Source organism: Rattus norvegicus, chromosome 11, assembly GCF_021556685.1.
Source record: "Rattus norvegicus strain SHRSP/BbbUtx chromosome 11, alternate assembly SHRSP_T2T, whole genome shotgun sequence".
Taxonomy (NCBI): domain Eukaryota; kingdom Metazoa; phylum Chordata; class Mammalia; order Rodentia; family Muridae; genus Rattus; species Rattus norvegicus.
Window position 1 is genome coordinate 77,778,695 of NC_141544.1, and position 15,236 is coordinate 77,793,930.

At 40.8% G+C, this 15,236-nt stretch overlaps 1 protein-coding gene across 1 annotated transcript in view; it reads left to right on the forward strand.

Annotated features, from left to right (window-relative positions):
* The window catches only part of Slc15a2 (solute carrier family 15 member 2), a 29,041-nt gene extending 14,446 nt beyond the window's left edge, over positions 1-14,595 (forward strand). Inside the window, exons 8-22 of the mRNA NM_031672.2 lie at positions 1,644-1,726; positions 2,119-2,205; positions 2,375-2,464; positions 2,548-2,592; positions 4,202-4,234; positions 4,970-5,058; positions 6,378-6,459; positions 6,937-7,071; positions 7,806-7,970; positions 8,118-8,164; positions 9,670-9,780; positions 10,396-10,492; positions 11,657-11,803; positions 12,410-12,514; positions 12,838-14,595. Coding sequence (NP_113860.2) covers positions 1,644-1,726; positions 2,119-2,205; positions 2,375-2,464; positions 2,548-2,592; positions 4,202-4,234; positions 4,970-5,058; positions 6,378-6,459; positions 6,937-7,071; positions 7,806-7,970; positions 8,118-8,164; positions 9,670-9,780; positions 10,396-10,492; positions 11,657-11,803; positions 12,410-12,514; positions 12,838-13,014 — 1,493 coding nt within the window. The 3' untranslated portion in view covers positions 13,015-14,595. The remainder of the gene's footprint in view (positions 1-1,643; positions 1,727-2,118; positions 2,206-2,374; positions 2,465-2,547; positions 2,593-4,201; positions 4,235-4,969; positions 5,059-6,377; positions 6,460-6,936; positions 7,072-7,805; positions 7,971-8,117; positions 8,165-9,669; positions 9,781-10,395; positions 10,493-11,656; positions 11,804-12,409; positions 12,515-12,837) is intronic.
* The last annotated feature ends 641 nt before the right edge of the window (positions 14,596-15,236 follow it).

Here is a 15,236-nt window from a genome sequence, read left to right on the forward strand (position 1 = left end):
AAATACTGTTATAGGTCGCAGAGAAAAACAATTGGGTTAAAGGTACAGCCTTTAAAATAATTAGCTTTTAAAATGGAAGACCGACAAAATAAGAGGAAGGCAGAAAAGAAGACCTAGGCTCAACTTCTAAAGGCATAATAGCCTTTAAAGAACAAGCAATAAAGCAAAGTCCTCAAATAAAAGCATAGAACTCCAAAGTAGGGACACATCTGTAATCCTAGCGCTCTGGAGGAAGAGGCAGGAGGATCATGCATTAAAGTTCAACTTAGGTTACTTAGTGAGTCCAAGGCCAGAGTGGACTGTAAAGAGATACCCTGTCACACAGATGAAAGGAAGGAGGAAAAAAAAGAGCGGAAAGGGGAATGGAAGAGGGGAAGTAGATTATTGCCAGCTCCTAGGCAAATAAAGGGAAAACTAAGAAATGAAGATGTAGGTTATGATACATAGAATGAGCTGGAGAATTCTAACAGGATAGACTATGTTTTGGGGCATGGAGACAGGAAATGATGGACAGTGGTTAGAGTATAGGGTACTAAGTAGGAGTAATGAGACTTAGGGTGGGAAGTCATAGGTTAAGTGAGCTTCTTTGAGGGGAGGGGCCGTGTGCTTTCTCCCTACTTCCCACAGTGTCAAGTACAGTGCGTAATACAAGAATGTGCAAATGAACTTCTTCATGGTGATTGGTAAAGCTTTGCATCCTGGTGCTGTGATAAAATACCCTGACCAAAGCCACTTAACGGAGAATGGGTTAGTTTGGCTCAGTTCCAAGGATTAGTACACCACTGCAGGGAAGTCAAGGCAGCAAGAACTTTAAGCAGCTGATCACATTACACCCACATTACAACACTGCACAGAGCAATGAGCTAGCAGATGCATCAGAGTGCTCAGGCACATTCGGTCATGGCCCTCCCCGGGAAATGATGCCATTCATTTAGTTCACTTCAGTTACCCTGATTAAGCTAATCAGGCATAGAGACTGCCCAAGTGATTCTAGGTTTTGTAATGCTAATGCTGAGAATGTAGGAGGCCCCATGTCAAAATTTTATTTATGGCAATTTCTACCCATGAAATCTTATAAATGGTATTTAGTTTATTTAATCTTAAATTTACTCGTGTTTAAAATGGAAACCGTAGCACATGTTTTGTTAGACTAAATCAGTTGAGGTATGTAAAATGATTAGCAATTTACTTATAATTATAATTCTTCAGTAGATGATAGGATAACCATGAATTTAAGGAGGCTTTGCCTGCTATGAATTTGGGGATTTTTTTAGGCAGATCATGGAAAGAGAATTTTAATTTGACATCAGTCTGAAGAAAGAACTGACGAGAAAATGAGAAGTAAACTGATGGACATTTTAACATTTAAGGGTAGACATTTTCCTAGGTAGAACAGGGGAGGTGGCAATGGTCATGTGAAGGAGGGGACAGCAGAGCTTGCACTCAGGAAAGAAAACCCAACCAAAGTTGGGGGGCGGAAGATGATTTCTATCTCCGCTACCCCTTGAAGTTCTCCATGAATATCTCCCAACAGTTAACCACTATCATCCCTTGGCTACTCCGAAGTCAGTTCTCTGTGAGATTTGATGCAGATAACTGAGTGTTCTGAGAAGCTAAGCACATTGTCTGTGATTCCACTGCAGTTGTGTTTGCAATGGGAAGCAAGATGTACAGGAAACCACCTCCTGAAGGGAACATAGTGGCTCAAGTTATCAAATGCATATGGGTAAGTTTATGAATTGCTTGCCTGCTTGCCCTTTTCAATAGAAAGGAAAGGTGGCATGCTAAACTCGTGGTTCTCCACACATGGGCATGTTTTCTCAACCATCGTCCTTCTATGAGCCTACCTTTTGACACACTGAGTTTAAATTGGTCCTGCTTGCCTCTACTTGACCATTAAGGTTTTAGAAGTAGTCAATTTTTAGTAGGCAAAAATCTTCTGAGTACAGTTATATATGATGCTATTAGTAAACAAGGAAAGATAAAAAAAATTACACCTCAGCTATTGGAATTCAGTGTTTGATAAAATTCGAAGCCCGTGTTTGACAGGAATAAAGAATTGGGATAATCAGGGGGTACTTTCTTTGTGTCTAGCTCTGATTCTGGTCTCTGCCCTAGTTTGCTCTCTGCAACCGCTTCAGGAACCGTTCTGGGGACCTTCCGAAGCGACAACACTGGCTAGACTGGGCAGCAGAAAAATATCCAGTAAGTGGCAACTACAGAAATACTTCAAAATTCTATGAAATCTTTCAAATTCTTTTCTCCTGGCACCTTTGACCTCTTCTTTCACTGTTTTTGACCATTTTTGCTCTAAGCAAGAAAAGCACATTTGGAACTTCTAGCAATTCTGCCCGCTCTTTCTTCCTTCCTGCAGAAGCATCTCATCGCAGATGTGAAGGCCCTGACCAGGGTACTGTTTCTTTATATCCCACTGCCCATGTTCTGGGCACTTTTGGACCAACAGGTAATAGTGGTCTTTGAAAGTTATGCCATTCTCTTCCTTTTCATCGGAAAAGGATATCTCACAACAAAATCTGTCTGCTCTAGGGCTCGCGGTGGACTCTGCAAGCTAACAAGATGAATGGTGACTTGGTGAGTTGAAAAAGTTTCCAAAAACATCTGTTAAGTTCTTCGTCGAACATAATTTATCTGCAATTAATTTATTTTACACACTTTTTTATTCGTTTCTACATACATCTTTAATCTTTGTGATTAAGGAATAAAATTTGACTTAATGATCATTAGAGATGTACATTGAGCCTGAAAACACTGAGTGAGGTAAAGATAACTATGAAAAATTATAATGCTGTCTTCAGAAATTAGAAGAGGAAGGGTAGGAAATACCCATACTCCCCCACCCACCCATCCACCCACCACCCACCACCCACCCACCCACCTACCCCTTCGTGATGTGCTAAAAGGATAGCAGATGAAGCAATGCAAGCCTAGCCACATGGTTCTCTTCCATTTGAGCCTGTCTTAGGACGTAGCAAGAAAAAGTTTGATTGATATTTCTACTCAGCTTCTCCCATCCCTTAGACTAAATCACGCAGGGGACCCATGAGACCTGTGGAAAAGTTAATAGAATGTCTGATTTATAGCTATGGAAAGAGTGAGAAAAATTATAAACACTATTTCCTCTTCTCCCCATGTTCATTCTTTGGTCCATTTTCTATTTTTTTAAAGATATATTTATTATATATATATATAAGTACACTATAGCTATCTTCAGACACATCAGAAGAGGGCATCAGATCTCATTACAGATGGTTGTGAGCCACCATGTGGCTGCTGGGATTTGAACTCTCAGGACCTCTGGAAGAGCAGTCAGTGCTCTTAACCACTGAACCATCTCTCCAGCTCCCATTCTCTATTCTTAATTGCTCCATCCATGTCTAGATTACTATATTGATAGTTTTGAAGCAGACAGGGTGGGTGACATAAGGAGCCTCCACATGTACTTTGATCTCTCCCCTCCTCTAGTTGCCCAGGAGTTACCATGGCAGCAGTTCTCTTGTTGATTCTCTGAAGAGCTAATTTGCAAGTTGAACATAATGTACTGGGGGCAACTTCAGGCTAACCACAGTACTTGTCCTTCTGTTGTTACTAGCCCTGACTGTGGTGATGAGATTGATTAAAGCATGCAACCTTATCACTCTCAAGCAAAGTGTAGTTCAAGTTAAAGACCCCTCACCCAAAACTCTGTAATCCTAATTGTTCTAAAGGACAGAACTACTGTTGATCATTAATACGATATCACAAAGCAAACATTTTCACACCATAAAGCTTTGATGCACAGAATTCTTGCCAATTGTTGAGTAAATTACCTTCAGGCTAATATATAAGACCTGTATAAAACATAAGCAAATTTCATATTTAAATTTCAGTTTTACCGCCTCTCCCTCGGCCTCCACGAGGCTGTGCATGAGCACAACAATTTGATTGCAAATCCCCAAAATTTTGCAGAATGAATTCTTAATGCACACACAGAAAGCAGTCTTCTCCCTCGGGTCTGTCTTTAGCAAACGGTCAGAAGCCATCCCAAGTATCTTCGCAGCCCAAATACCTTTGTCAATAAATCAGAGATCCTGAGCCTTGATGACTTTTCTTTTATAGGATTCTTATCTACCATCAGGATGGGTGAACCAGGCTTTCCTTGTCTTCTGCTACTCTCTAACTATAGTTTATTGTGATGTTGCAGGGTTTTTTTGTACTTCAGCCGGATCAGATGCAGGTAGGAGACTTCTCTGTAGGCACAGATGTGTGGTTTTCCTTTCCTTTACCTCATTTGTTCCTCTCTGGCAGCATTTGGGTTAACGGCCACCTTATGAGGCATTGCTCATGTGCTGAGGTGGTCCATGCTGAATAGTTTCTTTGATCTTACTCATCTCTTTCACACCCTTTGTAAACGATGTAGCTCTGCTCAACTCTGGAGAGACTGAGTGTGAGCCCATGGATAAAGTGTGAGCATTGACTATGAATATTGAATATAAATATTGAATATTTATGTCAAGATAGCCCAAGGCTAGGGCTGTAGCTCAGCATTTGTCTGACACACAGGATGTTCTAAGTCTGATCCCCACTACCACCAAAACAAACAGAAACAAAGTAGAAAATTTTGTATGGGCAACAAAATCAGGATCTCTGCTTACTGATGGTGATTTTCAGGATATTTATTTAGCCCCTCATTTTCCCCTTTAGGCTGTGGAACTAAAGACAAGGGATGATGGGAGACAATGATTCCTAATTAGACTGACAAACAGGCTCAGGAAAACTATCCCCTTGGTGTATTTGCAAGTTGCTTTGCAAGAGAAGTAGAGCCTTGGGTATAAGGAGATTGAGAAACATGGACTCTTTTCCCTACTAAGGTGAATGTGAGAAGACATGTGAGGGTGCATGCTGTCAGACGAGAGCCTGAGCTCATTCAGGACAGAGGGACATACTAATCCTTGTTACCATGGTGTTGCAGGTGCTAAATCCCTTTCTGGTTCTTATCTTCATCCCCTTGTTTGACCTTGTCATTTACCGGCTGATCTCCAAGTGCAGAATTAACTTCTCGTAAGTGTTCATTAAGACATGAATTATTACACACCAACTCAGTTTGCTCAGTTTGGTGATGATTCAGAGCCAGGAGGTTTCTATATAATGGTTATTTCTTTTGATGTAGCATTCATCTGTTTCTATTTTCCCATGTGTGATAAAGTTCTATTAATGTGGAGAAGTAGAAATTAGGTCTAACTGGTGAGTGTCAGTGCCAATGTTACAGGCTTGAGTGTGTGATGGTGTAGGGTTGGTCTCAAAAGGTATGGACTATCAGTTTTCTAAAGCACCATGCTGCTTGAATATTGTTTCTCCAAAGAAATCTCTTACTTTGTATGTGGGAGGAGGGGGTAATGTTTTGTGTGTGTCACAACAAACTTGTGGAGGTCAGAGGAAAACCTGTGGGAATTGGTTCTCTCTTTCCTCTGTGTGGGTTCTGGGAACTTAAGTCAGCCACCTTCATAGCATTACATTCTGAGCTATCTTCCTGGACCAAGTCCTAAGATTTTGATAACAACTAACTCTTTAAAATCTGCTGTTCCTAGGAAACTAAGAAAGGACCCCGTAGGATTGGGTACAGCATTGTTGGTAGTTAGTACGCACAGTAACCTGCCTTGTACTCAGTAGAAAGCATCACTTATAAATTTTGGTGAGGAACAGTTCAAGTCTCCTCCCATCTCTGGTGTAACAGCAATCTACTTGTGACAGTGAGGTGATGAGCATGTTACCACATACAAATGTCCTGGTCATCTATTATGGAATGGTAGTGAGGAGTCTAGGGCCAAGCTCCATGTAAATGTAAGTCAAACACAGATCTTTCATTCAAAGCGATTACTGCTTAGTAAGGGAGCTAGAACACAGGCAAAGGCAACCGTTATGAGGGTTATCTTTGGTAAATACCCTAGGAAGGGGAGGTGGAAATGCCATAGAAGAACAGAGGAGCAAGTCCTTCTTGATACTCAGACCAACAAAGACTTCTCAACAAGAGAATGAGTTGAAAAATTACAGCAGTTGATGTCTATAACAAGCCTGGTTACATTGCCATCGTTTAAATGCTATATTTAATATTTAATACTATAATTATGTTTACTATTCGATGTTATATTATGACACAATGGATGATCATAATCCCAAGCAAAGGTGAGAAAAGTGTTGTCTTACAGAGGAGAGTTAGCAAGCGTGACTTGAGTGAAAGGGCGTTTTAGGGAGTGTTCTAGAAAATACTTTAAAAAGTAATTGGAATTAAGTAAGAAAGTCTTTAAAGAAAGGCTAAGGAGTCTAGGCTTTGCACCTTCAAGAAAGGGGCAGATATAATGGTTTCTCCTTTCCCTCCACAGATCACTCAGGAAAATGGCAGTTGGTATGATCCTAGCGTGCTTGGCTTTTGCAGTTGCAGCACTTGTCGAGACAAAAATAAATGTGAGTTCAGTGACCGCTGAGCTTCCAGTCTGTACCACCCACTTTCCTTACACGTTCAGTCTCGACTCCTTGATCCAGCATCGTGTCACTTCATGGGACAGTTGTGGTAAATATAAATGAGCAGAGCAACAATGAGGTCCACGTTCCACCTGAGTGATTCTGAGTTAATTTTCAGGAAATTCCATGCACAAATACCCCGATACTTAGGGAACAGAGATTACTACAATGCCTTTGTAACTACACACATAATTCCTCTGCCAGTAGTTAAAGTACTATAAGGCCACGATCGAAGGGATGTTCGTTACCCACCCTTCATTAGTGCCTGCTTCATGGAACTGAGGTCTTCCCCACTTAAAAAACAGTTAACTTTTCAGATTTCTAACCCAAACGTTTAGCAACTTGCATAGTCTTGGCTAGCAGGGCTAAGCAGTCAGAAACAGCACTAAGGTACGTGTTCCTGTTCTATCTGTCTCTCAGGGAATGATCCATCCCCAGCCAGCTTCCCAAGAGATATTTTTACAAGTCTTGAATTTGGCAGATGGTGATGTAAAGGTGACCGTGCTGGGCAGTAGAAATAATTCTCTCTTGGTGGAGTCCGTCAGCTCTTTTCAGGTGAGGTATGGGGTCCAAAGGAATGAGAAATTGTATAAGCTATAGTAGCCTTGGTTGCTTTAATGACATTCATCATTAATTAATGACATTAATTAATCAGGAAAGTAATTATTTTCTTATGTCCTTAAATAATCTCTGGTCGCCTTATTCTAGTGATTGCATAATATTCTATCCTTTAAATGTAGTTCATTTAAGCATTTTCTTACAGACATTTAAGTTGGGTTTTGTTGTTGTTTGCACATAACTATAGTTATAGTCCTGCGAGGGTTTATTTTAAATGTTTATTTATTGATTTTTAAATTATTTTTTAGTTTTATGTATGTGGATGCGTTGCCAGCATGTATATCTGTGCATCAGGTGTGTTCCTGGTGCCTGCAGAGGCCAGAAGAGGCCATCAAATGCCCTGGAACTGCAGTTACAGATGGCTGTAAGCCACCGTGTGGGTGCTGAGAATCGAACCAAGGTCCTCCAGAAAGGCACCCAGTGCTCTTAACCACTGAGCCATCTCTTAAGCCCTTCTGCATTTGTTATTATGCATAGCATTATAATGAACATCCCTCCTCATCCGTATATATGCCTCTGTGTCTTATGCCAGTGTCCTAGGAATAAAATAACTGGTTTAGAGAGAGAAATAACAAGTATCGGATGAGGTTACACATCCATCCCAAAGCTATGACCTTGTCATGTCTACACTGGCACAGGAAGTGAATATAAACAGGTTCTTCATCCTACAGAACACAACGCACTATTCAAAACTACACCTGGAGGCAAAGAGCCAAGATTTACATTTTCATCTGAAGTATAACAGCTTGTCTGTCCACAATGACCATTCTGTAGAGGAGAAGAACTGTTACCAGCTGCTCATTCACCAGGACGGGGAGAGTATCTCCAGCATGCTGGTAAGTTAGGAAATTGCTCAGGTTCTGCTCTGAAGCGAGATGACTAGCTCATCGGAAGTCACCACGGATCTGCCTGAAAATGCAATGTTCTGATTATCGGTTGCCATTTGTCAGCTCCTCTCGACCTTTTGCTTTCCTTTCTTGCAGGTCAAGGATACAGGAATCAAACCAGCCAATGGGATGGCAGCCATCAGGTTTGGGTGCTGGGGACTTCACATAAAGAGGCCTCACATTTTTACTTGTTCTGAGCAAGGGTGAAAGTCAGGGACACTGGTGTCAGTCACATTTTCTAGGACAGTGAACGGCAAATGTGCCAGCATGCCTCTTTCTGGCAGATAGCCCTGAACCAGTGGAGACCTTCTGTTCTCTATCGTAAAAGGTCTTCTTCCTAATGTTATCTCTTTACCTTACTCTTAGTGAAATAACCATGAATTTCTGTGTTCGTCAGATAAACATTTAAAAGTGAGTAGATGTTCCTACCTTAGTGTTTGGTAGTTGGATGTCTGCCCTATAAAATATAGGTTTCTATTATAAATCAACAGAAGTAGCAAAAGAGTTGGTTCTTAATCCTGATAAGGCTAAATGTCTTGTCAGATGGCACAGGACAGATAGAAAGGTGGTCGCTTCCTCTCTGTGGCTGGAATTGGATGTTAAGTAAAGTATGGCACCAAGGCCAAGTACTTATTGTTTAAAACGTAGAGGAGAAACCGTGAGGCAAAGTCTGAAAAGTAAAATACACGTAAGTGCTCTTGTGCTAGAGAGACTTCAGCAAAGACAAAGTGCCCAAAGGAAGCAGAGCAAGGCGAGGCAGCAGGGGCAGACATTTCTGCATCAAGAAGGAAGAGCTAGGAACCAACTTTCAGAGTACGAACAGGAACTGCCAGTTTACCTGTAGAACAAGACAGAGCCTAAAATTGTTAAAATAGACATAAACCAAAAACCCATTCTGAGGAGGACTTAGGGTCAGAATGCTAGAAAGAGGATTATCAAACGGGATTTCTTTTGTAAAAAGATAAACCGGTTGATATAATATGTTATACCTTTGTATATACTTCTATTTATGTTGTTTTTCTTAAATCTCAGTTGAGAAACTCCACTATTAGGAAGGAAAAAAAATGGCTGGGGAGACAGTCAGGTTGGTAAAGTGCTTCCTGTGCAAGTATGATGACCCAAGTTCAAGGCACAGAACCCATATAGAGAAACTGAGTGTGGTGGCATGAACCTGTCTCGGTGAGAGACACAGTCTCAGACAACAAGATGGATGGCCATCCTGAGAAACAGTGTCTACACACACACACACACACACACACACACACACACACACACACACACACACACAGAGAGAGAGAGAGAGAGAGAGAGAGTGTCACACATGCATACAGTAAAGAAAAAACAAGAGAACTTGGGTATTTCTAAATTAGATTTGAAAGGAAATTCAGATTGCCAGGTGTGACTGTCCTTTTAATTTACCTGGCCATCTGGTGAGTATGACTCAGTCATAAGTTAGTATTCTAGAAAGAAAGTCTGATTTTCTCAGAGTAAGGTAAGGCTTACTTACATTCAACTTCATCTGTTTGTGTATTTGTTCCCGCCCCAGCCCCTATTTTACACACTGAGAATACAGTTCTGAGCAACCCAGTGTCAGGTGTCCTTGTTTGGATAAGCTTTTCTGATGTGTAAATAATTGGTCTATCCCCAGGTTTATTAACACTTTGCATAAAGACTTGAACATCTCCTTGGATACAGACGCTCCTCTCAGCGTGGGCAAAGACTACGGAGTGTCTGCATACAGAACTGTGCTAAGAGGAAAGTAAGAGCCTTGCCCTTGTGGACATCTTCCTTCTATCAAAACTAAATTTTTCAAGTGTTATTTCTGTATTTGGGTGATGGACACAGGCATGTCGTTGCTAATTTGGGGTATCTGAAGATTTCTTTTTAATTCTTCTCTCCTTACCTCAGGTTCATCTTATTTCTACAGTGGTCAGCTGAGACTGTGGTAGTTGTAATGAACACACTGTGTAGTTAATACAGCCCACCTGGGAGGCTCACAAGGTTTATGATTGATTTCGGCTCCTGCTCTTTGGTACTTGTCATTGGTTAGAATTTCCTCTTTGGTTTCCCGTTTTATATTAGTCTACTAAATCGTAAGATTTACATGACGAAAGGTCAGGGGCTTGAAATGTACAACAGTTCATCGGTGTAGTCTTTTTTAGGGGTTAGAATTTCTTATGTGCTTAGAAGACAATAACAATTGCAGAGCCAAAGCAGAACAGGCCATAAAACAGCTCACTCCTAGAAGTGTCTGTCTTCAAAGAGGGGTGGCTTCCTTACTTTCCTCACTAGGGTTGCAATTTCTCTTCCCTGGACTTGGGCGTGTTTTCCTAAGTAATGCTGTTTATTCTAATCTAATCTCATCTTGTCACAGGTATCCTGCAGTGCACTGTGAAACTGAAGACAAAGTCTTTTCTCTCGATTTAGGTCAACTAGACTTTGGTACAACATATTTGTTCGTGATCACTAATGTAAGTAGCTTACAGCCACTTCCCTTCCTTCTGTCTGCTCGTCTGCCTGCCTATCTCCATTTATGTCTCCTTTCTTTATTCACAAACACACACACACACACACACATATACACATATACACATACACACACATACATGCATACACACACATACGCACATACACACACATACACACATACACACATACACACATACACACACATACACACACAAACATACATACACACACAAATATACATACACACACAAACATACATACATACATACACATACATGTACACACACATTCACACACACATGCACACATACACAAACACACACACTCACACATACACACACACATACACACACATACATACACACACACTCTCTCTCACACACACACACTCCACAGATTCCTAGTTATTATGTACATTCTCAACTAAAGAAAAACCAAGGTTCTTTTACTTGCACCTAATGCCCTATTGACTTAGAGCCAAAGGCATTTGAACATCAAAGACTTCTTAATCTCAAGTACTATAACTGTTGCTGATTGAAGTCATGGAAATAAATGTAGTGTTAGCAAGAGATTCAAAACTCTGGACTTGTATAGAAATGTCTAAGCTCCTGAAGGTAACCAGAGAAGTGAAATTAAAAGAAAGGAATAGCTGTAGATCATAGAATTCAGTAGTTAGATAATTCTAACCATAGAATGCTGTAGTTAGATGTAGATCATAGCATGCTGTAGTTAGCTATATAGATCATAGAATGCTGTGGTTAGATCTAAGTCATAGAATGCTGTGGTTAGATATAGATCATAGAGTACTGCAGTTAGCTATAGAGCATAGAGTGCTGTAGTTAGATCTAAACCATAGAATGCAGTAGTTAGATCTAAATCATAGAATGCTGTAGTTAGATATAGATCATAGAATGCTGCAGTTAGATCTAAACCATAGAATGCTGTAGTTAGATATAGATCATAGAATGCTGTTGTTAGCTATATAGATCATAGAATGCTGTAGTTAGCTATATAGATCATAGAATGCTGTGGTTAGATATAGATCATAAAGTACTGCAGTTAGCTATAGAGCATAGAGTGCTGTGGTTAGATCTAAACCATAGAATGCTGGCATTAGCTGAATCTGCTTATGATTACTGAGAAGTCCACTTCTTTCTCCCAATAAGATCACCAGTCAGGGTCTTCAGGCCTGGAAGGCAGAGGACATTCCAGTCAATAAACTATCCATTGCATGGCAGCTACCACAGTATGTCCTGGTTACAGCAGCAGAGGTCATGTTCTCAGTCACAGGACTTGAATTTTCTTATTCTCAGGTAAGATTTTGCAAGTCGAATTGGTAAAACCACTTAGAAGATAATGAGTACATGTACATGGACATGGACATCCTAAGACCCCCATCTCTTTGGTTCACGAGTTCCTTGCATATGACCCTGAACAGCCATCTTGATTTCCAGGATCGTGACAAGGCAAAATTTGAGTCTATGTTGTTTAGACTCTGGAGGAAAAAAAATGAGATGAAGACCAAGGATTATAGGGTTAGACTACTCATGTTCAAATATTGGCCGCATGACCTGATGTGTAACATGAGCAAGTAAATTATCCCTCTATGGCTGTTTTATTTCCTTTTCCTTACACTCTCTTTACTTTTCTTGTATTTTCAGAGAACTACAGTAAGCTCTATTAAGCTTATCTTTTAAGATTGTGGTAATAATTATATGGTACAATGAGTTAAAACATTCAATAAAGATATCCGCTTTCTTCCTGCTGTTGTATTATTGCCATCCCATGAATCAGCTCGACAACTGGACATAGTGGGGAGGTGGGGGTGGAAGTCTTTGTGGGCGATATTTCACAGATAGACTCATGGAGCGGGAAGGTGGAATAGGGAATCTGAATGTTTACAAATGTGTCCCTCCTAGGCACCATCTAGCATGAAATCTGTGCTCCAGGCGGCCTGGTTGTTGACCGTTGCAGTTGGGAATATCATTGTGCTTGTCGTGGCTCAGTTCAGTGGCCTGGCACAGGTATGGGTCTGAGAAGAGGAGCTCATGTCTACACATATCTACACATGAATGTTTCCCCTCCGACTTCCTCTTCTCCCTTCCCCCACCAGTGATGTGAGGAGTAGACCACAAACTTTGCCAGTAAATAGACATACATGTGTGGCAATACTGACCACCACGTACCTGTGGGAGGAGAGGCCAGTGAACCTAGTGTTCTGCCAAGAAAAGTGCCCCCAAGTGACGATTCCTTACTCAATTTCCCATCTCTCTACTCCTAGCTCTTTTTTTAAAAAAAAAAAAAATTAGGTTTCTCCATAATCTCTTTGATTCATTTCTCCCTGCAGTGGGCCGAGTTCGTTTTGTTTTCCTGCCTCCTCCTGGTGGTCTGCCTGATCTTCTCCGTCATGGCCTACTACTACGTTCCTCTAAAGTCAGAAGATACCCGTGAGGCAACAGATAAGCAGATTCCTGCCGTGCAGGGGAATATGATTAACCTAGAAACCAAGAATACAAGGCTCTGATGACTTGCTGATGGATACCTGACCCCTGGCTCTGATTTCAGCCACTGCTTATTTTCAAGCAACAACCATTTTCCTCAGGCCAGGTTAGGAGAAGGAGACAGCATCTATCTGAATGGATTGCCTCCAGTTCCCTACCACAGTAGAGGCAATTCTAGGACTAAGTTTTCAGATACATCTTTAAACAGGGATCCGAGACTCCGTGCCCTACAGGCCGTTGATCAACTTGGTAAACGTCAGGTGATGTCTCTCAGGCTGGCCCAGTATCTCCGAGTGCCCATGAAAAATACAAATGTGTAGAAGAGATAAGTCTCACGGGTCTGCTAAGTTTGAGGGATTCCTTTACCAGGTATTTGGAGCCTATAGCTCTACTTGTCGATGTGTTGGTTACAGAATACTGGTTTTCCAAGTTTCTTTATCAGTCGTATAACTTCGCTATTCATGAGGATGTCAAAAAACGTTACATATAGTATGACCCAATCCAGAGGCTAGCTTGTCAGCTAGGAAGTCTAACATGATTTTAATAGATGGCAGACTATAGAATGGCGTTGTATCTACACATGGAAGATACCTCTTTTCTGATTTACCACAGTGGTTTATCAACTTACCCAACCAGGCTTTTCTCAGATCCTGAAAACCACAATTAAGGACAGTAGTCAGAATCGTGGGGACACGGGGGTGCACATAAACTATTCATTCTCCTGTACTACAGGATACTAAAGAACTCTCCTGCTCCTGGCCTGGGCCGTGCTCCTCTGTGAACATCTGTCTAAGAAACTAACTATAACTTTGCAACCCAGGCTTTTCCGTGGCGCTGGGACAGCTTATCTTTTTCAGTGCATCTTATTCTGCGTATTACAGCAAGTCTTCAATAACAAAATGTTCTTCTAACCCAACTTCCTGTAATTTTTTTCTATTTAGCTCCTTTGTTATGCATCTTTACTTTTCCTGTAATTTTTGTTTACATTTCTCCCTTTGGGCTTAGCAGTTTCTTGTTTATTGAAAAGGGATAATACTAACATCCTAGGTCTGAAGCGCTAAACTGTGCTAGTCATCAAATGGACAAGGACCTGCATGAGAAACTTATTAAAAATCTGTGGCGAGGTGGGACAGGTGCAGGTTTTGTTTGTGCGTGTGAACAAAAGGAGTTGAGAGGCATTGTCTCACGTGTAATAACGTGGGTCAGGGGACGAGTTTGGGATGTCAGGACTGTGTCATGTATTCCTAGGAGAAAACGTTCCCTGCCCCTATATGAAAGACCTCTCATTTCTGTTCCTTTTACTACACTGTTCCCTTCAACGGCCATGTTGAATTGCACATTATTAGTAATGTAATATATTCTTAAGCGAATCTGCTCCAGTTCGTCAAGCTTTAAATACTTCAGTATTTAAGTACCGAGATTTCAGAAAGCATAAAAGAGGTCACAATACCATCTACTTTCCTCAGATGACTTAATGAGAACCTGTCCAGACTCCTTTAGAAGGTGTTCACTTTCCAGAAGCTTTAACTCAAACTCTTTGATGAATTTTGTTTTAAAAGATGTTAACACTGATCTGTGAATAAAATTTTTTACATACAGGTAAATTTAGAGAATGGATATACTATTATTCTCTTTTAAATATTATATCTCTGTGTTAAACTTCCTGAGATGTCCCTGAATGATCTTAACATGTAGTAGTTTTTTCAGAACCTGGTTTCAGAAGAACCTTTGTGCTGGCTAGGGGCTCACCTATAAAGTTTCCTGCTATTTAGCTATGAACATAGCTCAGGGTAGAACAATTGTTTAGTGTGCACAACAAGGTCCTGGATGCAGTATCCAGAACGGCAATTGAACAGGCAAACCAAAGCCCTCCTTATTGCACTGGTTCTGTCCATCACAAAGTGGGTAAGCATAGCTTCCTCTTCCAGGTATTTGAGTGTTTGAGAGAGTACCCTTTCAGTATGAATTCCACTCAGGATCACCAAGTGAAACATTCTCAGTTCTTGCACCAGCTCCTTACAAGGTACGGGTCTGTCTTTTCACCATGAGAGCTGACATCTGATACGTGGCAATTAAGATTAAGCTGTAGAATGCCTAGAACCAAATAGAACATCCTCGAAGTCATCTGATTTCAAGGTTAGCACTGCCCTCTAAACAAAGCATTTTTATTCAACCAGGTAAGGTAATATTTGATGTTCTACTATTATCCCTATCGAAGATTACTATGAAGTTTTTAAAAGAATGT